This window comes from Drosophila erecta, unplaced genomic scaffold (genome assembly GCF_003286155.1).
Source record: "Drosophila erecta strain 14021-0224.00,06,07 unplaced genomic scaffold, DereRS2 tig00000055-arrow-pilon, whole genome shotgun sequence".
In the NCBI taxonomy this organism is placed as follows: Eukaryota; Metazoa; Arthropoda; class Insecta; order Diptera; family Drosophilidae; genus Drosophila; species Drosophila erecta.
Window position 1 is genome coordinate 7,691,913 of NW_020825200.1, and position 25,133 is coordinate 7,717,045.

General features: G+C 38.6%; 2 protein-coding genes across 2 annotated transcripts; one reads left to right on the forward strand and one right to left on the reverse strand.

Moving 5' to 3' along the window:
- Positions 1-3,857: 3,857 nt before the first annotated feature.
- LOC26526038 lies at positions 3,858-7,166 on the reverse strand. Its single transcript, XM_015159949.1, has 2 exons — positions 7,039-7,166; positions 3,858-4,050 (listed from the first exon to the last, which is right to left on the reverse strand). Exons 1-2 carry the CDS (start codon positions 7,164-7,166, stop codon positions 3,858-3,860), a joined length of 321 nt encoding a protein of 106 aa, XP_015015435.1.
- Positions 7,167-11,621: 4,455 nt separating this feature from the next.
- On the forward strand, positions 11,622-24,455 carry LOC26526481. Its single transcript, XM_026978464.1, has 3 exons — positions 11,622-11,783; positions 11,877-12,200; positions 24,240-24,455. The coding sequence occupies exons 1-3, from the start codon at positions 11,622-11,624 to the stop codon at positions 24,453-24,455; spliced, it is 702 nt and encodes a 233-aa protein (XP_026834265.1).
- Positions 24,456-25,133: the final 678 nt, after the last annotated feature.

The following is a 25,133-nucleotide window of genomic DNA, read 5'->3' on the forward strand; positions in this document are numbered from 1 at the left end:
ATGACCTCCAATGCAGCAAAGGCCTCTTCTTCACTGGAGTTATCAACTTGACCCAACCACGTATCTTAGCCACAATTCAATTAACCCGCAAGGGCGGCAGGCAGTGGAGTCAATGGGCGTTGAGAAAAACGTCAAGTCGAAAAGCGGAAAAAGCAGTCGACACGAAAGGAAACTATAAGTACGATAATTGAAGAAAATGTCAGCTACACACGATGCTACGTGACTTAATAATGCCCCTTGTCTGCTCATAATAACGGCCACAACGTGTTGCTTCATTTACAGATCTATACAAGATGAGAATGCTATAGTCGAGTTCCCGACTATCAGATACCTGAGTGTATACCAAAGTATACCAAAGATACCAATATACAAAGATACGAGAAATTTCAACATTTTCTGGAATATTTACAACTTCAGCCTTGGGACTTTTTAATTATCATAACATCAGAAAAATGACAAAAAACTTAAAAAAAATAAAATTCTAAATTTGAATGCAGATTTATAGAGAATTGCTTCAGAAACATTTAGAGGTATGCCACTTCAAATTCCGATAAAGATAAGTTGAGTTATGGACTTAAGAACTTCAGCCTTGGGGTATTTTTAAGTTTTTTTAATTTCTACAATATGACGAAATATCTACAATTAACGCATATGTAAGCGCAAGTTTACTTTAAAAATGTGAAACAACCACAAATATCTATAATGCTTAAATCAGTCTGGCTTATTAAATTATTAAAAATTATTAAGTTGAATTGGTATATTTCGGTTTAACGATAACTAAAAATTCAAGTCAAGTAGAAGCTACAGAAGTTCTACATATCTCTCGCCCTTCCATTAGCTGAGTAACGGGTATCTGACAGTCGGGTACTTGACTGAATTAAAGTTTGTTTAATTTTATGTTTGTAAAGTTTGAGTACTTTTTGAGCGGGGCAGGTGTATGCCCATTAGAGAGGGTTTCCAAAGGCGCTTAAATCGTGACATTCGTAGAAATGTTGAAATTAACATTGATATTCGATTGACAAGTTAATAATAATGGTTCAGTTATTGTGATGGCATTGTAACTGCTTAGATTTGCACATACACATATATTACTTTTAATTTGCTTAATACAGTATTTATATAACAGCGCCAATATTTTCAAATTTCGTTTTGTTGGTTGATTAGGCCCAAGTTTCTCTGTTAGGTAAATATTAAATATGGTTTTTACCCTAATTACTAGCAAATGAGTTAAAACCTATTTGTGATTTGGCAATTCATAACGTTTCGGTTGTCTGGAATGCAATTTGCATTCATTTCAATAATTTAACAAAACTTCCAACCCATAAAACTGCCAAAATTTGTCTCGCTTTTGATTTTTAGCATTTCATGTAATTCAAATTAGCCCTTTACAAATGTTTCGCCTGCGACTTTTTGTAATAATTCGAAATCTATAAATAATAAATTTAATTTGTATGCTAAATAATAAACATTTGGGTTTTGCGGTTTGTTTTTGGCCATGTTTTGTTTTGAGTAGCGATTGTTTGCACGCAGATTAAATTGCGGTCAGCTGGATTGCAGGCCTTATGACGGTAATCAAGTTGCAATAATTCACCAAAAAACAGTTTGGTTTATTAGGAAAGCTAATCAAGATTGGAATATCAAGGCAATAAAGGTGTTGAAAAAAACGTATTATGTTTACGCTTTACTCAAAATTATGGACTTCATTTAAATTGCTTTCAGCTAGGAACTAAGTTTAAATAAGCTTTTATATTTATTTTTTCTCAGCTAATGCGTTAATAAAACCTAAGAATTTTCAATAAGCATCTTGGGAGGATAGTTTTGAAAATTTAAAAAATAAAAAAGAGTTTTCGGCGTGCTTTAAAATAGCATTAAAAGGGGCATCAACATATCACATTGATGTCCACAAATCACAGTACTGGTGACCCCGAAAACCAAATAAAAAAAATGTGCTTCATCCCAGAGGAAAAACTGCCAGAAACCAGAACAAATTGCAAGTGTTGTAAAGTGTCATTTTTCAACAGGACGGGCGGGCAATGTAGAAATAATCATAATGGCCAAGAGCATATTTGAGGAGAAATCTTGTAGAAACAATAGCAGGGAGCTCACCAAAAAAAAGGCTGCAAAAAGGAAAACAAGAAAAATGTGAGGAAATTTCGCTGGCACAAGAAAGGTTCGTAAAAGTAGAAAAAATCGAAGAAAAAAAACTAAACCAAATTCCAATTTGTCAGGAATTTGTTCAATTTTAGTTTTGCGGTGGCCAGGGTGACCGAATAAGTGGACCTCCCCCAAAGTCCGCCCACCCAAACACCCAACCACTCCCAGTGGATCGACCACCATCTGCATGTGCCACACGTGCCGCCATGCAAAACCCATAAGCATAAGGGGGGCGCCACCACAACCACCGCCCACTGGCCATTAAAGAGCTGCCACGACAAATCGCACACATTTAACACGCACACTCGGAACCAAGGGGTATTCAAGGGGGAGCGGTGATGGAAGGGGGGTGCGGGGCGAAGGACCCCTGTGGGGGAAAAAACTGCATACTTAACAGGCCCACAAAAAACCAGCAGGGGGGAACAGCTGGCCGCAATGGCTCAAACAACGTCGACAACTGGCCAACTCAAAGGACAATCGCTAGTGATGGGTTGCAAGGTAAGCAGTGTTCTAATGTTCCCAAAATTTCATTTGCCAGCTCAGATTTAGAGTATATTATTTGATATTGCCGATGCTTGTGCCATTTAATGTTCATTTACATTTAATTGCATTTATATTTTAGTACTCTATAAATCTGTTAACTGATTACGAGTGCCATGTATTCCTATGTCTTTTCCAATTTCAAATAAAAGTAAATCACAATTGGGAATTTAATAGTTCAGCACTTAGAGCGGAAACTCACATCCCATCGCTAACTGAATCCAGTCATAAGTTTTCCTCTGCTTGCGGCCTTTCCTAATGACATTTGTTTGCCGTCGCAGAGACATGTGCAACCGTTGGACCCGAAATACCTACATATGCATATGAGTTTGGAAAACTCAACCGAAGACTCCTTTCTCCGCTTTTCACAGTGACTGCAGCTTGCCAATTTTCTCGCTTTGGCTGGGAGAAATGAGCAAGGTTGAAGCTTGCGGCTCGGTAAACCTGGTGTAATTTGGCCGCTTTCATTTTAATTTCTTTTATTGGCAATAAGCGCTGTCTACTGCCGATAAGCAGCAAAATGATTGCTTAGATTTATGCTAAGTGCTAAGCGACGACGATGCCCAATGGCGATTTTTTATTGCCCCAGCATGCCAGATATATACCTCTCACTACACTTGATAAATATTTGCAATAAAAACAAAAAATTTCAAAAAAAAAGAAAAGGAAAACAGTGAATGGTTGGTGTCTTCGTGAAATGTTTTTCGGGTGGCAACAGATTGGGGGACTTTGTTATTTCCACTACCCCAGGCAGCATCATATTCCCCAACACCCCAAAACCAACTCCCCTATGGATTTGTGGCTGTGGGGCTTACGAAATCTGCCTGCGCTGGCGCTTCGAGAGTTTTAATTGAATTTTGAGTGGTGTATTTAGGGATTTGTTATTTATAATGGGAAGAGCACACAGCCGGGGGTCCAAGGAATGTGGCATTGGCCAGGTCCGATGAAGTGTGCAGCGTGATGAAAACGAACGATGGCATTTCCGCAGTATTACATTTCAATTTTGCATGGAAACGTGAAGCCGAAAGATGGCATTTCTAAGCCAGGTTATAAAAGAAATGATAGCCAATATAAAATATTTATTTTTTTCAGCTTTTGAGAGTCCCAACGTTAGATTGCAGATTACCACATTTCATTAGCAACTAACATTTTGTAGTATTACTTCAAAATTGAATAACTTGAAGTGTGTAAGTGATTTCATCCAAGCAATAGGAGCTCAGCTGCCAGGTATTCATTACAACACGGATCCAGGTTAAATAAACGGATATAATTTCAATTTTGCGGCGATGTGTGAGGTTTGCCAAATCGAGGCCTGCATCCTTGAAATATTGGAAATATTGGTTGTGTTCGCAATAACTTAAAGGTAAATATAAAGGAAAATTAAAAAGCATGGCTAAATAATTAAAATAAAAAACATCTCAGCAATATCGTTATTATTAGCTTATAAAATACAATTTCCTTAGCCTAATTTCTAGTATTCCAAAACTAATTAATGAATTACTGCATGCAAGGTCTTAAATTGTTTAGCTTCAACTTTCGATCGCATTTAAAAGGATAATAAAATGGTACATCTTTTACATGCCAAAAACAAATGGTTGGGTATTATTGTTTGGATTTCTACGCAAATTGTGTTATAAAAAGCAATTTGTTAGCGCCATAAAAGCTTGAACCCGTCATTCTTTTTCCCAATTCCGTTCGCTTTTTATTACAGTGGATGACCAATTTGAAGAGCAATATGTGCGGGGCGAATCGAAGCAGTTCTTTTGGCACCCCAATCATCGGGAATCAAACCGACCAACTGGTTTCCTACAGTAATATATACATAGCATACATGTGAATGAGTCTCCCAGCTCCTCGATGGAATTCACAGCAGCTATTTGTTTTGGCCAACATTTGCGGCACATGTCGCCTGTGGAGTGGATTTGGCTTTGTTTTTCTTTTACGACTGCGAGTGCATTTGTTGTTCATTTCATTTAAATTACCCTGTGGCTGACCTCCTTGTCACAACATGTCGGTGGCGTCATATTGGAACTGTTTTGTATCCCCCAATTCACAATCGAGTGCTCATTGTGCGTGTTTTCCCCCATTTTTCCCTTTTTTATTTTGAATGGGGCCTATTGTGGTTTTTTAATCAAGCTGTAGGTGAACAAATTTTGGCTAGCCAATTGTTGTACCTCGATCGCAATTAAAAGGGAAAATTCCAAAATGAATTCATTGTGGGTGAAACCAACAAAAAAGGGTGTACAAAAGATTTTCAATATATTGAAATTCTAACTAGTTACAACCTGCACTTCTTATTGGCTTAAATTTGTAAAAAAGACTGATGGGAAAGCTGTTCAATAAATGATTACCTTCATCAGCACCATTTTGATATAAATTCCAAGAACATTGAGCAGATCAGGGATCGTTGAATATATTAAAGCCGCTCAAGTTATTAAAAATGTATTTTTTTGATGCCGTTTATCACTTACTTGGCAACCAGTGCAAATAAAAGACCCTAAATTGTACGTATATACGACTACGCATGTACACGGCACTTAAAAATTATGACATATTCTTTGGCCCAACACACTCAACTGTGTGGAAACTCATGAGTATAATACATTTTACGATTGCGCTATATTTTTGTCTGCCAAAGCATGTAAAATTATTATTTGTCTGGCTGCCTCTGTGTGTGTGTGCATACTTTGTACTTATTTCAGACTGTCAGATAAAAAATATGTATGTATAAAAAAGCTGTACGGCGTTTTATTATATTTAAATTACACAAAGCATTAAATATAATTCACTCACCACGCTCCATTTACTAAGGCTATGTGATGGCACACACGAAGGCATTACTGTCTGCGCACATAAGTATGCAACAACAAAATGCCGTTGAAAATCGCTGTAATACTTTTTCATCAATTATATGATGCGCAAAAATATATATATGCTGAGATTTACAATATCAAACATGGCTAACACAGACACAAGCACTGCCACTGCCTTGGCAACACACACACACACACGCACACCCACTAATACACACACACACAAGCAAGGATATATGCCGACATGCTCTAGATGGCAAGCGCGTCATACTTTACTACTTACTAAATCCATTACAAAGTATTTACGTAGAAAATTGCTTTATATCTCTGCATATCTCGCAGTCGACGTCATCGTCGTTGTTATATCCCTGCGATTGTGCTTGTGTGTGAGAATGTGGAAGCTCTGATGGGACGAAAAAAAAGAAAGAAATTTAAGTACGTGGGAATAATAGTAGAGGGAAAAATCTTTTTAGTTGCGTCGCACTCCCTGGGAAAACCCAACCGAGAAACTCCCAAGGTAGTCGACATTTCCAACCCGCAGCCCCACACGAATCCACATTCCACAGTTCGGAGGCGAAAAGGCTGTGTGCAGCAATTTATGTGATTTTTTCCTAAATGTCAGTAGCAAATAAGAAAATATTAAAATAGATTTGTGCACTCTGAACGCAAAGACAATGGCTTGCCATTTACACTGAGATTCGCCTTCGAATATCAAAGATATTTTGTACTTTTCGTGAAGTTTAAATAATATATAAAAAAGTTACTTTATTGAAGGAGTCCAAAAGTATGCTTTAATATATTTTAAATAGAACCCTTGGTTCTTTTTATAAGTGTTTGCAAGACTCCTAGGACTCCATGGTTCCGTTTGATTGTTATACCTTACAAATTTTCCAAGAATTCCTATAGATAATATCCCTTCTGGTAGAAATATTTTTTCCAGTCTGACGAGTTCTCTGATGATTTCCATTGCCAAGATGTTGACGGTAAATCACAACCAGCTTTCCTCTATCTCAGCCAGCACGCAGTCATAAAAAAATGAAGCAAAAAGCATACCAAAAGCCAAAGTAGTAGGTTGCTGGCAGCGGAATGTGGGCGTAAGTGTGTGTAATTCATAGCGGATTTGCTTGCCGAGGGAATTATTCATGCGCACTTGATTGTGCACACAACAATGGAGTTGATCGTAATCAGTGCCTCATCATCATCATCGCAAACTACTGTAGCGGCGGTCAAGAAATGTTTTGCTACTGCGATTATCGGACGATAAATACACTATAGGATTTAAAAGACTATCAGGGAGCAGTGTCGTAATTTCTTAACAAAAATTCCATTCTATTTAGGGGTTTCCCAAGAGTCGCTTGCTACTTTAAGCAGACACTCCGGGCTCAGATCTCACACAAACAACAATGAAAATAAGTAAAATGAAAATACATATAACACAAAAAAATACATATAAATTTGTCGTGCAGCGGTGCAAAAAGGCAAAAGCTGCCTTGAATTGCACTACGAATCACTCTAGCGTGCTATCAATTACTGTGGCAAGTGTTGCACGTGCCACCGACACCGATCCGGTTGGGAGTCCTCTTCCACTTGTCCCACTTCCCATCCCGCCTCCTGGCACCCAGTAGGTCCTAGTCCTTTCATCCTGAACAGCTTGCTCATCTCATTGTGTTCCTTGGCATTTGCTCGCTGGCTTTCTATTCCAATTTTTCGCTTTACAATGCCCTGTATAAGGCGGCTAAAGGAGTATGATTTACCAACGCTAATATTAGTTAGTAATTATAATTTATAATTATGAAAATAAAGTTCACAGCATATATTTTAAATCTGAACAGCAAGGCTCACAACAATTAAAGAAGTATTGCTTATTCCATGCTGAATATTCACATTAAGTTTCTAAAGAATTCGCGCGTAGATATTTTTAATATCACAGTCATTCGTTTGTCGAAATAATTCCTGCTTTTACTTCGAAACTGTGTGGATAACTTACGATTGCTGGGTATCCCGTGGTCAAATCACTTGAGCAGAAGTATCTTTTGGTTTCCTTTTCTAATTTCTCGCCGTACTTCGGTCGTTGTCTTGGCTGCACTAGTCCAGCGTTCTGTAAGTGGCATGAACATCGCTGCATTTTCTTGACAATTTCTCAGCTTTTTTCTGCTGATGCTCCCTTCTTTTTGAGTGCTTTCAATTGTTGCACAATTTTTTAATTTGCTGCGTGGCTAAAGAAATGAAAGAGTTGCGTCGCACAGGGAATTTTAATCTAATGTGGGTGGCGCCCAACAAATCTGCCAGTGGAATTGTAAAACTTCAACATTTACAGATTATTGCCACATAGGTTTTAATAATTGACGGACGTCAAGCCAATTTAAGCGCCATCTGGCCACGAAGTCCCTGATATTTTAATATATGCATTCAATTAACCCCAAATGAGCACACAATTTTCACATATTTAGGCCCCACTCGAATGCCAAACAACGTCATAATAACTCAATAGGCCACAAAACAAAACAAACTTCACATCCCGTTCGTGTGCGTGTAATCCATTCGAATTGCAAGGCTCTTGAGTAAATTGCAATTTAATTTTATGCAATTTGCCGTGAGCCGAAATGCTTAAGTTGTATTGGAGCATAATGTCCTTGGGTCTACTAATCCCCAATGCTGGTGCTATTATAATTCAAAATAAGCCAAACATCAAAGGCAGTTTGTCAAGGTAGCACAACAATGTTTGAATACCCTTAAGGGCCTTCTCAATGCTAATAAGAGAACACATGCTTTTTATGCATTTATTTTACACTTTAAAAGTGTCAAACATAGCCATATCCGTAAGATGGCAAAATGTAATAAGCATTAAATTGCAACCTGCAGTGGCGCAAGGGATGCGAAAGATGACAACCAGTTGCAATTACAATGTAATTACAGGCGACAGACGGAGAAGGTTTTAAATTTTGTATGTGCCGGGCCATTGCCTGCATTTGGGTCTCCGACAAGGATTAGGTTGCATGAGGATGCATTTAAGCAGCAGCTTATGCCATAAACATGCTATGTGGAATGGCTCTCAGTGTCTGCCATAAAATGACGCTTAAAGTGTGGCACGTAATTGCTCGACCCTTTGTCCCTTCTGCTCGTTCATGATTTTAATTAGTATTAAGACTCTAAGTCCGTGTTTTGATTCTTAGGGCGCATTCCACGTGTAAGCTAAACCGACGCAGATATCCGAAGATGTTTGCCAATCAAAACTTGGTAGTAGCTGTAAATTAATTTCCTGGCCGGCTAATTCAGCAATTGCAGTTTCCAGCCTCAATTATCGCAAACTTGCTGCAGTGCATAAATTTCGATTCGCACACCGGTCGAATACAGAAATTGATGACTAATTTTGTGTGCTATGCAGTTCTATGTTAGTTGCAGCTTCGAGGAGCACAAATCTCGTGTGGTGTACATGCAGGACCACTGTTATGATCGCCTTAATTTATGGTTTTAAAATCCTGGGAAGGGTGTATAACACTACGTAGCAATATTTGTAGAATCGCTTAGACGACTCCTTCTTTCCAAGCGTAACTTTTTACAATTGCATCATCGAAATTGAAGAACTCAACTGGGATATTAAAGCACTCGTATTGCTCCGATTGAAATGACGCCAAAGTAAAGTACCGAAGAACAAGACTCCCATTCGCTTGTACCAATTGATAAAAACATGGCTCTCAAAACGCCCAGATCATTAAAAAGCTGAATGTGTGACGTTTTGTCAGGCATAATAATAAAATTACAATTGCAGCTCGGCGACAAACAATGCGGGCGAAAATGTGCCAAATCAGCGCAAAAAACTGTGGGGCGTCTCTTAAGGAAATGTCAAATCAAATTTATTGACTTTCATTGTTCGTCGGAATGGAGGCAGTGACTCCAGCTGGCGGCCCGGGCTCATTGAAATGTGAAAAGCCAATGACAGGGGACGAAGGGCTAACAATGTGCACCTTTTTTTTTTTCTATTATTTTCTGTCGCAGGATCCTCTGTCTGGATTCTACTCGTGGCACTTGTCGATTTGTCCTGCACATTTCCCATTCCCAATCCGTGTTTGTGCGCGATTAAAGCGCCGCTTAGCACGTTTGAATGCCTTCCATCCGATTTTACCTCAGCCATTCCGGATTCCCTGAGACAATCAGTAGAGCTTTCTTCTCAGACCCCCTGCAGTATTACGAATTGCACACTGAGAAATACAAGGTGTAAATAAAATCCCTTTGAAAAATCTCTTTATAATTGGTAATAATACATGCCTATCTTATACTTAGAAATAATCGTGTATAATGTTATAAAGGTGTGACTTTATGTTAGAAAACAAAAAAATGTTTACAAAATCGAGTAGCCTTAATATTTAATATTTAAGTAGTATTTCGAACAGCTCAAAATGTGATCTAATTTCTAATCTTAAATGTTTGCGTTTTCAGTGCTTTCAACAACTGCACACAATGCCTGCTGGCAGAGCTATAAAAATCATATGCTTCCTTTCATCGCAAGGGGTTGGCTTTAGTTTTTTGCAGCTACGTCTATAGTCGACTTTCTTTGTGCCCAGCTAAGTTTGACAATTATTTGCATTGTTCAGTGAAGTCGTTTGTTCAACATGCACATGAATCGGTAACTACAACATAAGTGAGTCCCTGGTTATAGTTCACAAGCGGACAAGTTGGGTTTGTTAGTCAGACCCATTCTATTGTGCACTGTCCATTGAATTTGTCGGCTGGGAGAATAGAGCCAATCCTGCAAAGGACAAAGAGTGGGAAGCGATGTAATGGAGTAGTTTTTGGTTCCGGGAGCAGGGATATTTAGCCTTGGTGTATCATAAGTAGGTCATTAATATCATAGCGGAGAATATCTTAGGTAATATTGAAGGAAATGAAAATATAAATATGAAAATTTGCATAAACAATTAAGAACGCTATAATTCATTGCCTCGACTATAAGATACCCGTGAGTCACCTAAACGAATGGCGACTTTCCATGAGTTGCCCACGAGCGCCACCTAGCGGCGGTTTGTCATCCTGATCAAGAATATGTCAACATTTTACGGTCGGAAATGCATCTTTCTGCCTTTTTAACGAATCTAGTCCACTAGATTACTCCACGAGAAAGTACATATACATGTATATATACATACATATCAGTTAGAGAAGCAACAGCTCCTGCATTTTTCAGAAAATCACTTTATAAAGTAGACTGCTGTCTGGCTCAACAACCAATTTTTCTCACACGAATATGCAAAATAAATGTTCTTCGTTTGACCCGAAAGCCTGTTGCCTTTGTCATTTGAAATTCCGGCCAGGATGAAGGCGGCCTGTTGCCAAAAAACGGAGCGAGCTCTTTCAGACTCACATTTTTTCCGTGCCCCGCCTTTTTTAAATGGCTCTTTCCGGTTCCGGTTGCGTTACGTTTGACTTGCCTGCACGTAAATTTCGTGGCATTTTGTGGAAGAAAATTCGGGGGCTGTTCTCCACGCTAACTCGCTCAACTGCTTCACTCATGTCGGCGGTAAATTTTAGTACAATGCATATATAATCTTTTTCACTTATCTTTGCATAGTTTCCTTTTGCTGCAGCCCAGAAACTTTTTACGGTCTGAGGTTAAAAGTAGCGTCATACATTTCCAGCACCTCCAACTCTCCATTCCCCCAAGAACTCGAGATTCGCGGCGCGTTGAGAGCTGTGTAATGAATGAAAAGTTGGCAGGGAGTTGCGAAAGGTTGCAAAAGGTTGCGGTTGCTTCTATTCCGGCAGAAACTGAAAAAGGTGCACAGGCATCGCGATTTTTGCTGAATGGCTTGGTTTAGTTTTTGTACTTGTCGACAATCTTGTGACAGATTTATGGGTTAATTATTGTGAATGGCGCTGCGGAATAGCAACTGGAATATAAAACAACGGGGAAACTAAAATCTCATTTGCTTGATTACACACATGTAGCACTGAAAATCCTGTTAGTCAGATATTAATCAAGTTTCGGAATTAAGTCACAAATTTATATAAAATGTGCCAAAATTCGATATCTTGTTAGCGGTAAGATATCTTTGATTAGTATAAGGCATGCATGCTGTTAACTTTGTTCCTTAGATTAACTGATATCGGTTTTTAAAAATGGAGACACAGCCAATTAAAATTGCAGTAGATCAAGAAATGGCGGATATATTTAAGCAACCCACTGGAGAGGATGGCAATGCCGAGGCCTATGATCTGCATATGGGCATCTTGGAATTGAGTGTCAGTCTTCGTAACATTAATCACGATGTGGAAAAATCGGTAAGTTTCTTAGCCAAAAGCGATACGCCCTTTAACAGTTCCCAAGAGCTGGTATTCCTTAATGATTTTCGGATGCAATTCAAACTGTTGTAGCACGGAAAGGATCCCGAGGAAAGAACTCTTCACGAGACGAGGGGAGATTTGTTTATGCGTCTCTATAAGGAACTGGTGGACATAGAGCCGGATGAAATAAAACGATGCGAGTACCTAACATTTTTCTATGATCTATTCGAGTCCGTCAAACCAAAACTAAGCGGGCTCCAAGAGTCGTTTACTTATCGCATGGAACTAATCGATCGTATGCATGGCCAGGTTCAATGCATACTGGAACGACTCAGTCGAACTCAGAATGCTAAAGAAATATCCTCCGCCTCCAAAGTGAATATTTATTTGGAATCGAAAATGGTCCCAAATGAAGTAGACACACAAAGCTCATCTAGGATTGTGGGCTTGAATGAGGAAAAATGTAATCGAGATAAAAAAGTCGAGCTACGCAAAGTGCATACTGAAAAGTTACATGTTGAAGGTTTTAGTGTAATCGAAAGTTATAGAGAAATAATTAACTGCCCGTTAAAAGGCATTAGATTCGATGATGTCATCACTTTGGTTACTTATAAAAATTTAAGATCTGAACCAAAAGATCCGAAGCCTTCAAAAAATGATTTTCAAGTGGAATCGATCTCACCAGATGTTCATGAAAACAATATTTCTATTGCTTCACAGGAAGATTCGGCTTACATTTCTTTTATGGATCGGGTCTTTCTATCTGTAAATGATTCTTTTGCTTGTGAAGAAACTATCTCCTCCATGGAACCAGTGGAAAAATCTATTCGCAATTTGGAAAGCTGCTCTGAAAATAATGTTGTACTCGTTTCTTCAGTTTTTACTAGTGAGCATGGAATTTATGATGGCACAGACAAAAATGATGAATTGCCCAAGGAACTAAAGGTATCTAAGAGTTCTTTAAATAAAGACTTAATCTTTGATCGGAGAGATGTTGAGAATATTGTTCCGTTTACCAGAAAAGATCGTAGAAAAAGATCGAATAGGTCATAAAATCTCCATAAATTCGGAATTCAAGCCGTATGATTCTCATAGTAGTCCTAAAACTACTCAACCTTTTAACTATAATACTACTGCTACTTGTTCAACGAAAAGTTCGTATAAAGGAGCATGTAAAATTCCGGTCGAAATTCCAGATTTACAGACGGGGTTCGATGGCAATACCCCAGAAATATTTATCCGCCCAAGGATTCGGTCAATAAAATACCCCAAAACAAATCGTGTAAGTCTAAATTGTATAAACAGATTTTTCATTTTTCGTTCACTTTGATTATAAGTGCTATTTATTTAGTTTATTCTCGATGTCGCGTGTTATTAATCTTCTTGAATGGCAGCTTATATTACGTTTTTGGAACAGCTTCCAACCTAAAAATAACGGTCTTCGTCAGCATAGACATTCTCAATCACGTTTAACTCGTTTCGCAGGATATAATTCGCTTGGCAAAAAGAATGCGAGATAAACTTTTTTAAACGCTCCTTCTATAAATAAATTGGATTTTAATTGAAAATTAAGAATCGACTTAGCAATGTTTGCATTGTGCAGCAACTGGAAAAGCCTTTTGTTATGCAAATTTTCCTTATATTGTGGTCCCGTGTGAATGGAAACAGAATGGGACAATCCAAGCGACTGGAGTTCATTTAAATTAAAGAAAATAATGGAAAATTTACTTTTTGGCTTAGGCTTTGGCCAAATGGAATTTCCAGCGCTGAATGAGTTGGGATTTGGCTTCGCAAGAATTGTAATTGCTCTGCGAAAATTAAATCATATTTGTGTCTTCACTTTTCATATTTTTAAGAACAAGTTAAGCCAACACTTTTCTAACAGCTCTCATCTGCATAACTTAATTTTCCAAGAAGCCGCATTCGAATATCTCTGCGCTCGAATCTCTGCCAACGAAATGAACAATGCCGAAAGGATGGCCCAGTCCTGAGCTCTTTTGTTATCTGACAAACACAGCTGGCAGTCATCTCAGCCAGTCCTCCACATATCAGCGACTGAGCTGAATGAATTATAAAGCACAGCCACCCCCTTGAATAAAAAAATAAGAATGTCAAGAAGATAATTGAGCCCAGGCAGAAGGCATTTAATAAACTTGATTGGAACGACAGGAACGAGTGACACTCGGGAAAAGGTTGCCAAGGTCCTGACATGAGTTCGCTTTTCACAAAAAAGTTAACCGGGTGACTTGCGACTTGCTCGACTGATGATTAGGGAAATTAATTTCATAGGAAATTGCCTGCTTCCGATGCGTTTTGGTTGATAAACGAGCCATTTATTATGTATGCTGATGTGTGGGCTACGCTTCTTATGATTGTCATACTCTGGAGACAAAAGAATTCAAAGAGTTAAACAAGTAAGTAATTGTTTTACAACTTAGTGCTAACCTATTTCAGCTGGTAAACTTAAGATGTGTACCTATTTTATTTTATTTATTGTAGGAAATATAATTGGGCCTGGTTGTTGTTCTGCCTCTTTGTATTCCCTGCAATTTTCTTGATAAATTCCAAACCAATGCCCAACAACAGTTTTATCGCCGCGCGTCACTTCAAATTAAACTATAAAATTTATTATTATGCTCGTTGACATACTTGAACTGTTCTAGGCAATATATTTCATTACAGTTGCCATTGTGGCCTACAACATCCCTCCGCACCCCACTCAATGTTATTGACAATTTGTTGTCAGTTCTTCTCGCCCAAACACGAAGCAATTTATGTGGCCGGGTTTGTTGCTTTATGAAATACTTCTCATTACTGGGGGGGACTGTGAAGGGAATGGAAGAAAAAGGTCAGCGGCCGATGGCTGAAACATATTCGAACTATTTTCATTTCAATTGCAAACGGTTTGGCGCAGAGAAATCAATTGAATTGCCATTTCACATATGAAATGGTCATTTGTCAATGGACAACAATTGGAGGGCGTGGTCGCAGCTGGTTTCGATGGTGGATACTGGATGCGGTCACTCAAAATGGCCGCATAAATATGTCCTTCTTGTCCTGGCTGTGTGCACGATCCTCTGGCATTCCACCATCATTCCCGCTCCCCAGTTCCATTGCTAAATTGTTGGTCGTTATTAAATTTCCGCTGCGTTGAGTTCTCATTTCCGTTTCAATGGCCAATGCAGCTGACCGTCGTTGAATGCTCAACGGATGTTGGCCGGGACATAGATACACATACACATTCGTCCACACACACACATATATATATACACACAAACACACGTGCACTATATAAATATTTTTGGTTCTAGATGGATAAACAATACGGGATTGGCCGTTATATTCGATTATTGTTTTTATTATAATTTTTAAGGGCCTACACAATAATCCCCATTTATCCCGTATTTGTGGCGATCAAAAATTGATTCTACAATTCAAATGCATATTAGTGTATGTACATATGTATGTTATGCATGTATGCGGCTTTTTAGCCAAATTGAAACTAATTGAAAAATGTGGATTGCACGAAGCAACGAGAAGAGGAAAGTGGGCAGAACTTTAGCCATAAATTTCAATAAAACGCCATTTTTGGTATTTTCCCTTATTCCATTTGTAGTTCTACTGTTCGTGTGTGTCTTATGTGTTTCATTGGCATTACGTATACGCAGTGACCTCATTTTTTGTTTCGTCAGCATAACTTTTAAATTACGCTTTTCGTGTGCTCTTCATTTGTGTTCGTGCAATCATTAATGTTTGTATAAAAAATAAACTCTCATATAATAATAAGACTGCTTAATTAGATGGGAAACTGCTTAAAAGTTAAGTTACCCTGAAAGACCATTAAATGTTAGGCGTGCGTTTTAATGAAAATATAATGCAATGCCCATCAAAGGGACTCCCTTCGCTGTATCCCAGGGGTCTCCTTAAATGGTTGGCTCTCCTTTGTGGCTGCTGTATCTTGGCCAAAAAGAAGGAATAAATAACAAAATTATTCAAAATTATGGGTCAACTCTCCCCAACTCTTTCCCAATTCTGACTTAACCCTGGTGCGCTTGAACGTCTTACTTCCCGCCTTTATACTTTTATATTTATCCGAGTTTTTATTAAATCCATCTCCTGCCGTTACAAAGTAAAATCTTAGAAAATGCATTAAAAGGCGCCAAGTATATATTAAAATTTCTGTTAGGGGTAGCAAGCTTAGGCCATTTTATTATTATTATTTCACCGACTAAACAAAGCCAGTTAATGGCTTCAGCTGCCGGACAATGGCTGTTTATTTATGCCCTGCGCTAATGGACAGCGCGGAATCGCTGAAAGAGTTTGCTTTGGTGGATATTATTTATTATCGCTGCCACCGCTGCGAACAATAGATGTAATATTTATTCATTTACTTATTGATTTATGGCCTGGCATTTAAATCAAAATCAAGGCAGAAACGCTGAACATTTTATCAATTTGATAAGCCTATTTATTATGATGTTTTCACTTTTCACCGCTGAAGTGGCGTCGCCCCCCCGCCTCACGAAATTTATGCCTTTACTGACCACAAAAGATTCATCTTCATTTCATCTGTCCAAGCCGGTCCTACAAAGGTTCCCCTTCTCCCATCGCCCAGCCACCCATGCTTGATTAGTTGATGACACTTTGTGCGAAAGACTGAACTCTGAAACTGCCATGCATATGGCTCTGTTCACTCAGAAAAAATGCTTGCTTTTAACTATTGTGATCACAAATTCAAAGTAAAAGTCCCCTGCAGGAAAATATTTTATGAAAAGTTGTAAGCGGCTACTTAAACCAATTTGTACTAATATGTAGATATTTAAACATGGGAATCCCTTGGCTTTTTGCTGAGTGTATATGTGTACATATGTGTAGCATCCCTATCCACAACTTTCCCAGGGCGATATGTCTCGCTCTGCGGTGCTTGTGGTTAATTTGATAAATATGCACGCGTTTATTCAAATCAATCAGAGTCAGGCGCCGACGAGAGCTGCTGGAGGAACCTCCTCCTTTGAACATTTGAACAAAGAGGACAAGTCATCGACTTCCCGCTTCTGATTATCTCTACTCCTCCATTCACTCCGCATCTTGTGGTATATAAATTCCAGCTGTTTTCCTCGCACACATGTGTTTGAGTATAATCATCCGCATACGCAGACTTCTCTCGTCGGAGATTTCATTAATGTGCGGTTAACTATAATGAGCCTGGTATATGGAAGCCCGGCTTTGGGGGTTTTGGGTTAGGTTGGGCTAGCTGAAGTCCTTTACCATATCGGTTTGTTCTTAAATAGGCCAATTTATTGTGTTGGAAACTCAAATTATCTCAGCTACATTAGTCCTTTTGGGCTAGTAAACTTGGTGTGCTATTTTACGTGCCATCAGTGGTGGCAAAAACGTATATTGTCAAAATTTTGATTCATAAGTAAATTGAACAAACTAAATGAAAAGAAAAAGTATCCAAATTAAGAGAAGCCACTGAAAAATGTACCTGTAAATTTATTTTTGAAAACGCAAAAAGGTTTCAAACTAAGAGAAGCCACTGCAAAGATACCTGTAAACTTATTCTTCATCTCTCATGGAAAACGTGCTTGCATCTAACCACAAACCGCTGTCCTCCTTTCGTGATACCCTCGGTAAATTAACTGCTCCACATTTGCAACTTTATTTGAAGGGGTTGTTCGCCCAGCCACGTGGCGCATGTGTGGGAAAAAATTTGTGCGGTGTGACCGCAATAAATCACAATTGAATATGACGCAAGTTGACTCTTAAATCACTGTGGACCAAGAATGGGTTCTTTGTGGGGCTGCAACGCACATTTGTCTAATGAGTTTGGAAATCTTGAGGAATCACAATTGTGAGGCATAAAGTATGCAAGAGCTTCCACACAGCTTACAGTGTTTACCTTCAGCAGGGAGGACAATCAGCATAAACTCCAAATGCAATCAAAATGTTGAAATAAACTTAACAAATCCCACGTAAAGTTTGTTGTTGTTCTATTTCGCTGCACATTTTCCCCACCTGTCAGCGGGTAAAATTTGTTCGCCATGTTTAGTTCGCCAACGCGTTGACTTCGCATCTTCTCCACGAATTTCGCCGTTATACACTGCGTATACGTAATACATTTTACAATTGCCAGAGGAAAACTGTCCGCAAAAGTGTAATTGTAATGTTTGCTCTCCAGCTGCCTTTATCTTAGACCGTGTGCAAGGTTTTAGTTGGAATTTCTTGTATTTGCCAAGGTCTTGGAAATGTGAGCGAGGACAGGTCCTTAATCTATGCTACACATTTTTTGTCACCAAAGTAGTGTGTGCGCACTTATACGTACACGAAATTGCCGGCTTTAGTTTGTAAAAGGGTGCCAAGTGTTGACTTGGGGGGTCCATTGATAGTAAGGTTGTTTCAAGGTGTTTACACAGGAATTGGGTATGGGAATCGCTTGAAATGAAACGATTTCTCAGCCATTGCATTGGCCCAACCTTTTACAAGTGCCCTTCGACTGTCCAATAAATGTCAGGCATACATCTTGATATCCAATTTTAATTTGCTTTAATCACGCACTTGATGACATTCCCGACACTTGTCTCGAAGAGAATTCATTCATTAAAAAACGTCTTTGATAAAAGTACTAAAATGTGTTTGCAATTCATTAAACGATTGGAAAAGTTTCGCTTGAATTTGACATGCAAAAGTGTCAAATTACATTGCGTTAATTTGGATTCCTTTCGCTGGCGCACATTTTTTTGAGCTGCCAGAACTCGAAGATTTTTTCAAATAGCTGAACATGTACAGTTGTATGCGCACGTTTTTAAAAAATATGTGCTTTTAAATTAAAGTGAACTAAGGCAAAGCCTTTAATATTGAAACAAAAAGCTATGCAAAACTTGAAAATCCAGTGCTGAATCTTTTCCAGTAAAAATTGCATTATTTGTATGCATCCAACAGCTCCTATTGCGCACTGTACTGTCCAATTTATTTTCATTTTTAATTTCCTGCCAGTTGGGAGTTTATTAAATGTTATTAGCTTACTAGTTTATTGGATTTCATGGCTTGCTGGCACGGCGATTCTGTGCAATATTGACAGAGCTGGTTTGGCTGCCTTTTATGTACGGCAATTATACGGAATTCAAAGTCCAAATCTGCTCTCTAAAACGCCAGCCCACGAATGGTGTCCAGGCTTTAGATATAACATTTTCATGGTCTACTTGTATGGAGTACATGGTGTGATCAAATATCCTTTGAGTTGTGTTGCTAGCGCCGTTGCCTGACTAATTTTCACTAATGCAAAGAAGGAGCGGCAGCTGAGTGGAAATGGGTAGGGGTGGCATAAAAAAACTAATAAAATTTACGTTTATCCCTGAAAAGGCACTCGAAAATGCGCGCCTAATGCGCCTTCCTTCGGATGACGATGATGCTGATGGGGATGATGCTGATGTTGGTGATGATGATGACGCGAAAGGCAGCTGAGCTTGGAAGACCTTAATATAGACAAGCACAGGACATGCCCCAAAAAGACGAGACCTTCGCCCCTTGGCCCCTTCCATCTATCCATCCATCCCAATCCCAGCTAAAGTGCCATCGAATTTCAATTCAATTTGCGAGGCAAGGCATTCGCTAAGGGTGCGAAAAAATTTCTATAGCATATTTTTGCGCGCCGCGTTTGACTTGAGCTCAATGAAGGTCGTTTGGAGGGGGAGTGCGTGGGGCGTAGGGCGTAGGGCGTAGGGCGTGGAGCCCTGAGCATGGGGGCGTGGTCCAGTGTATGAGTAATATTTGCGCAAAGGGTTAGCGAGAATCGCTGATATTGATAGTCGCGAGAATAAGTAAGTCCGCTTTTGAAGGATTTAGGGTTTCGCCTCACAATTTCTCGTCTTTTCGCCTGTTTTTCTCTTTATTATATCACGTTTTCAACATAAATGCGTTAAGTGGGGACTTGGACTAACGGTTTGGGGGTACTCGAAGGCGTATTTGAAAAGCGCTTAAATTCAGCTGAGCGGCCTTCTTATTTATTTTATTTTTTTTTCTGAAAAATAAGTCTTGAGAATCGGCTGTACATCCTCTTAAATGTTATAGGCGTGTGTGAGCCCTTCTCTTTGTTGGCTTAAAGCCATATGAGCCATTCGGGCTTTCACTCGTGTTACTCAGGCGCAATTTTGATGACACTTGGGCCTGCTTCACACAGTTTCCTCTGCTCATACTGACAGGGCTTATCCTTAAGTTTATATTATTAGCTTCGAGAGTGAAAGAATAATTGAAAGGAACTTTCGTGTGTTTCATGTCAATGGAAATGGGATGCCACTTAGAAAGCAGGAGACCCCCGATAATGGAAGGTAACATTTTTTAAAATTTTTCACCCTACAGAATTAATAATAAAAATCAATAAATTGCAATCCTTAAAGAAATGTAAGCCTCTTATTTGTCTATTGTGCATTTTCTGGAAATATTCAATAAATGGCATAAAATTCTTAAAATTCATGTAGCCAACACAGTTCTTGGCATTCGTCTTAAAATATTTTTCTTTACAATTTATGTTTGCCTACACTTGGTGTAACGCCGTAGGCCAACAGATTTTTACCTTCAACATTGCCGTTTGCCCTTCCTATCCACCATCCTTACTTTCATTGTGGCAGCTGTTCCAGATTTATATGAAAAACTTGCAAGAAACCCAAGCATCGTTCTTTCCAATTTTGCTGGCGATTTTTTCGGTTTAGTTGTGAGCAAAATGTGTGTTTTAGTGGCTTGGCATTAGCATGTTGGTTATACATAAAGCTGGGCATCTGGCACAAAAACTCTTGCAGGAGGCATTGTAAAAACCTTTGCATTGCTTTGCTTCGTATTGAGAAAGAAAAAAGGTAACAAAAAATATGGTGAAATTGGTATGTTTTCGACTTTTGGCGTCGCAAATTTATGGTCCCCAAGTATGTGGCTTTATTTTTTGGCCACACCTTTTCGGCCTTCTACCTCTTTCCATATAACTATGTATGGTTAGGATAAGAATTTGAAAAAAATGTACCATATACCGGCTCTTAAAGTTGGGTACCTTGCTTAATTCATATAAATATTAAATATAATTTATATTACTTAAATTCACATACTGACACCTTTATCTATTAGCAAACTAAATTTCAATGATTAGCGAATTCAGTTACGCTGGTTGTCTTGTCGAAGTTTGCGCAATAAAACCAACTTCTTTATGGGGAGTGAAGAGCACTTTGCTTTTGGAGTAATATCGCTACCATTATCGTCTCATTTTTCTTAGTTTTCCAACATTTTTCCGGGCACCATTGGTGGGAAAAGGAGGAACTCTTTTCGCGCTTCGCCACTTCGACATTAGTTTCGCTTAGTGCGCAAAACTTGACCACATCGAACTGCAAGGCGTGTAGGAAAAACAAAAACCACTCGGCAAACTCAAGTTTATTGCCATCTTCTCAGTCTTTCCTGGAGTTCGGTGAAAAAAGCAACTTTTCTACACACGACTTTTCTGGACACTTTTCTATATATATAAATATATATATTGAAAAGTTTCTATATTTGCCCAACTTATGTTGGATACAACTTAAAAGAATGAAGTTTGGTTTTAGTTTAGAAATATCTCCTAATGTTTGCCTTGATGGTTAAGAAAGGTTGGGGCATAGTATTATTAGGATTTTTCACAAACTATAAAAGATAGAAAGTTACGATTTTTTCATTATTTTATTAGTTTTATAAATTTCTATCGAATGCTATAAAAAAAATTTTTAATTTTTAGTTCGCACTTCCGCTAGCAGAGTAATATCGTTCTTTCTTATTTTTCTTTAATTTAATGTAAACACATTTGAGTTCAAGCTGGGTTTGATCTATTATTCAATAATTTTGTGACTTTATTTACTTCCATGGTGCTGGAAACATTTTAATTAAGAATAAAATGATGTTAAATTTTTTTGGCGCTTCTTTCATATTTTCCACGTATTTCTTTTTACAGTTTCGCGTACCATAATAACCACATTAAATTTTCTAACGCCTCACGACGAGGTAAAAAAAGGGTAACCCAACCTGGTAAGCATTATGACCAAAGCCGCCCTAAAGCGCTTTTGCATAAAATTCATATTAGGCACAAGGCCGGCGAAAGAAGATATGAAATAAGTATGAATGAACACAGCAGCGAAATTTTTATTCAAAAATATAATGAAAAGGAATTAATTATATGACTCGGCGAGTTGAAGAGAAGGGTTCCAGTGAAATGAAAGATAATATTTAGGACGTCATAATAATTTACATCTAAAATATGAAATTTGATAAAAAAAATATACATAGCTCATGCGGATTAACAAAGGGCTAAGCTTAGTTTTAGTTTAAAGTCGTAATGAGAGTATCAAATTTTTTGTTGGAGTTTTTAATGTCAGAGTGGATTTTATAGAATTTAAGCGAGCTGGGACACGATTTCAAAGCGCCTTTCCTTTTTCGCGAACTAATTGCTAAATATTTTTCATTAAAAATGAAATGCAATTTCGTGAAAAAAAGTCTCAAGTGCCACACAAAAAAACAAAAAAACATTGAAAATTAATTAATGCCAATTTGTAAAAGCACTGAAATCGAAAACTTTTTGTTCGCCAGCACTTTCATTACATCGGTGGCTTCAAACAAAAATGACCCAAAAAGTGAAAGAAAAAATTCTTTTCAACAAAAATTGTTCCTAAAGTTTTTAATAGAAATTACCATTTTGGTCGCTTGGCCGTTTGGTCAAGTGTCAATAATTGGAGCCCGAAGGACCCGTCCTGCAAAGCGCGATTCAAGGAAAAGCCGATTTCCAAAAGCCCAACCCCGCAATAATTTCATTTTCCCGCACTGCTTAAGTCGCCACTCTTGATTTCAATAAATTCTTGTAATTAGCGTCAGGCCTTCTCATTTCTCATTTGGGCCAACATTTTTTGCTCTTCAGTCGATTTCGCTGTCAAAATATGCAAATTGAATTTGTTCCTCACAAAAACTCACTCAAGTGGAAGTTCAGTTGGCTAAATAAAAGGAGTCGCGAAGGTGAATTGCGAATGGGTTGGTCGTCAATTCTAGTGACCTTTTTTTTCCGCTACCCTAGCTATAAAGCTGTGAGATATGGGATCTTTGTCAGGAATTTGGCACTGTGTTAACTGCATTGGGTAATGTTGAATTGTCTTTGGAAACTTATTAATAAGGTGCTTTTCATGGCGACAAGCATATTTTGCAGTATTTTATATTAAAATGCTAGCCACAAAGCCGCAAATGTTTATTAAAATATCTTTGGACAGTATTTTTTGTTTGCCTGCTTCACATTCATTTAAGACGCAAGAAATACAAATCACGGTAAAATCATGACTTAACTAAACAACAAAGAAGGAATTACAATAAAAGGGATGGAAAATGCAAAACCGATGTCAACTAGCGTCAACCTAGAACACAATCCATTCCTCCAAGCCGTTATAACCCAGAGCCCTTTGCCATATCAAGTCAGAGTGCTGGGTGGAATTCCTAAGCAAAAGACAAAGAGAAGGACATGAAAGGGAAAATTATGCCTTTGGCAGTTTTTAAAACATTTTGCTGGCGATTTCCTTTGGTTGCCGTTTTGTTCTTGTTCTCGTTCTTGCTGCCGTTGTATCCTTTTATCGTTGCTATTACTCGCATATTTGTTATAGAATGAATGTTTTCGCCTGCGCCCCTTTGCAAAACAATGCCCTTGTTTGTTTTCCATTTGAGGGGGAATCCCGGCCACCACAGCTTGTTATGCATGTGATCTGCATATGTAGCGATTTCTCGCAGTGTAATTACATGCGAGTATGTGTGCGTGCGCTTGTGCGCGAGAGCGCGAGATGCGGAAATGTACTGAAATGAGAAATTTCCGTTTCTGGTTCCGCCGTCGGAAGTAAAACAAACGCCGATAAAACAGTCCCACGACCCGAGCACAAGTGAAATGGGGAAAAACACTCGCAAAGGAAGACAACTGAAAGGTATAAATGATTGCCACTGATAATACAAGCATGCGAAATATTGAAACCAGTTGCATACTTTTCGGCGCACAACCAAGAATTTATGAACCATTTTCGCAGCCCCGGTCAGAGGGCATAAATCGAAACAAGAGGGGGAGTTTTGGCTCCAACTGGGCCTCCAAATGCGTTTTGGGCACTAACTAATGGCACATAAATAACAACTACTAAGTAAAAAGTACTTTGATCTGGCCGCCTTTTGTGCTCGCACTGGTTTTGAGTCTTTTGAATATTTTGTAAACATATTAACATAATAAGGGACACATAAAATATTTAATAAGCAACACAAAAGTGTTTTTGAAACTTTAGAAGAGAAACAATTGAAGAACTTGCTAGTTCAGTACTTATAGAAGGGTATTCCGCGGTGCAGATAGTTCTACTCGTTAGTTTAATGTTTGTTGATTAGTTGTCTGCGCAGCCACCGCTTACTACGCACATTAAAATTATGTTCGGAGTAATGTAGTCCACACCTAGTGCCACCCACGAAAGGAACATAAATATAGGAGAAAGGCAACGCGTTCCAAATGGACGACAGGATTGTGTTGCTGGACATTGGACGCTGGACAGTGGACAGTGGACACTGGCAATTACCGTTGCCGCAGTTGTCAGAGCTACGCTCTTCCTGCTTCCCCAGGACATCACCGCCCAGGATGTCACCCCCTTTCATAATTCGCCTTGACCTGGAGTCCTGGCTTGAGGATTATTTGTGGTACCTTTGGAATGCCAAGCTACATTGCGTATACGCAGCGTGTGACCATGGCGAAATACAATAACTGCGAATTTGATTGCCCCTGCTAATGTGTGCTCGCAATAAACAATCAATTTGTTAGTGAGCCGGCTGGCCATTGCTGCATTTGGTTTATGGTAATTAAATAATAAACAATACGTTACGTGACTACAAATTTATGTGTTTTCCTGTGCCCTGTGCCATGCCAATTAGTTCAATAAAATATTATTAATTGTATTGTGCGAAGGAAGATATTAAAACAAGGCAAAGCCCGTTTTCAGTTCATTTGGGATGAACTTTTCCAACTTAACGCCTCGTTCTAAGCAGAACACAACCTACAAAGTGAGCAACATTCATCTGCATTTTATATTTCGGTTTATATGCCTGCTCGCCCTCTGGTGACAAATAACACTAAATTAAAATTTTATTAGGGTCTTTATTGTGCGTCGCCAACAAAAAAAAACACGGAAGGGAGAACCAGTGGGAAAAAACTGGGAATATGTTTTAAATGTTTCGCAAAAGCAAATTTTTTTTTGTTGTTGTCTGCCGTCTGTGTTTGCCTTTTGGGGCCAACAAACAAATGGCAAAAACACAAGGTATGAAAGAATGAAAGGGAGAATTCCCCAAATT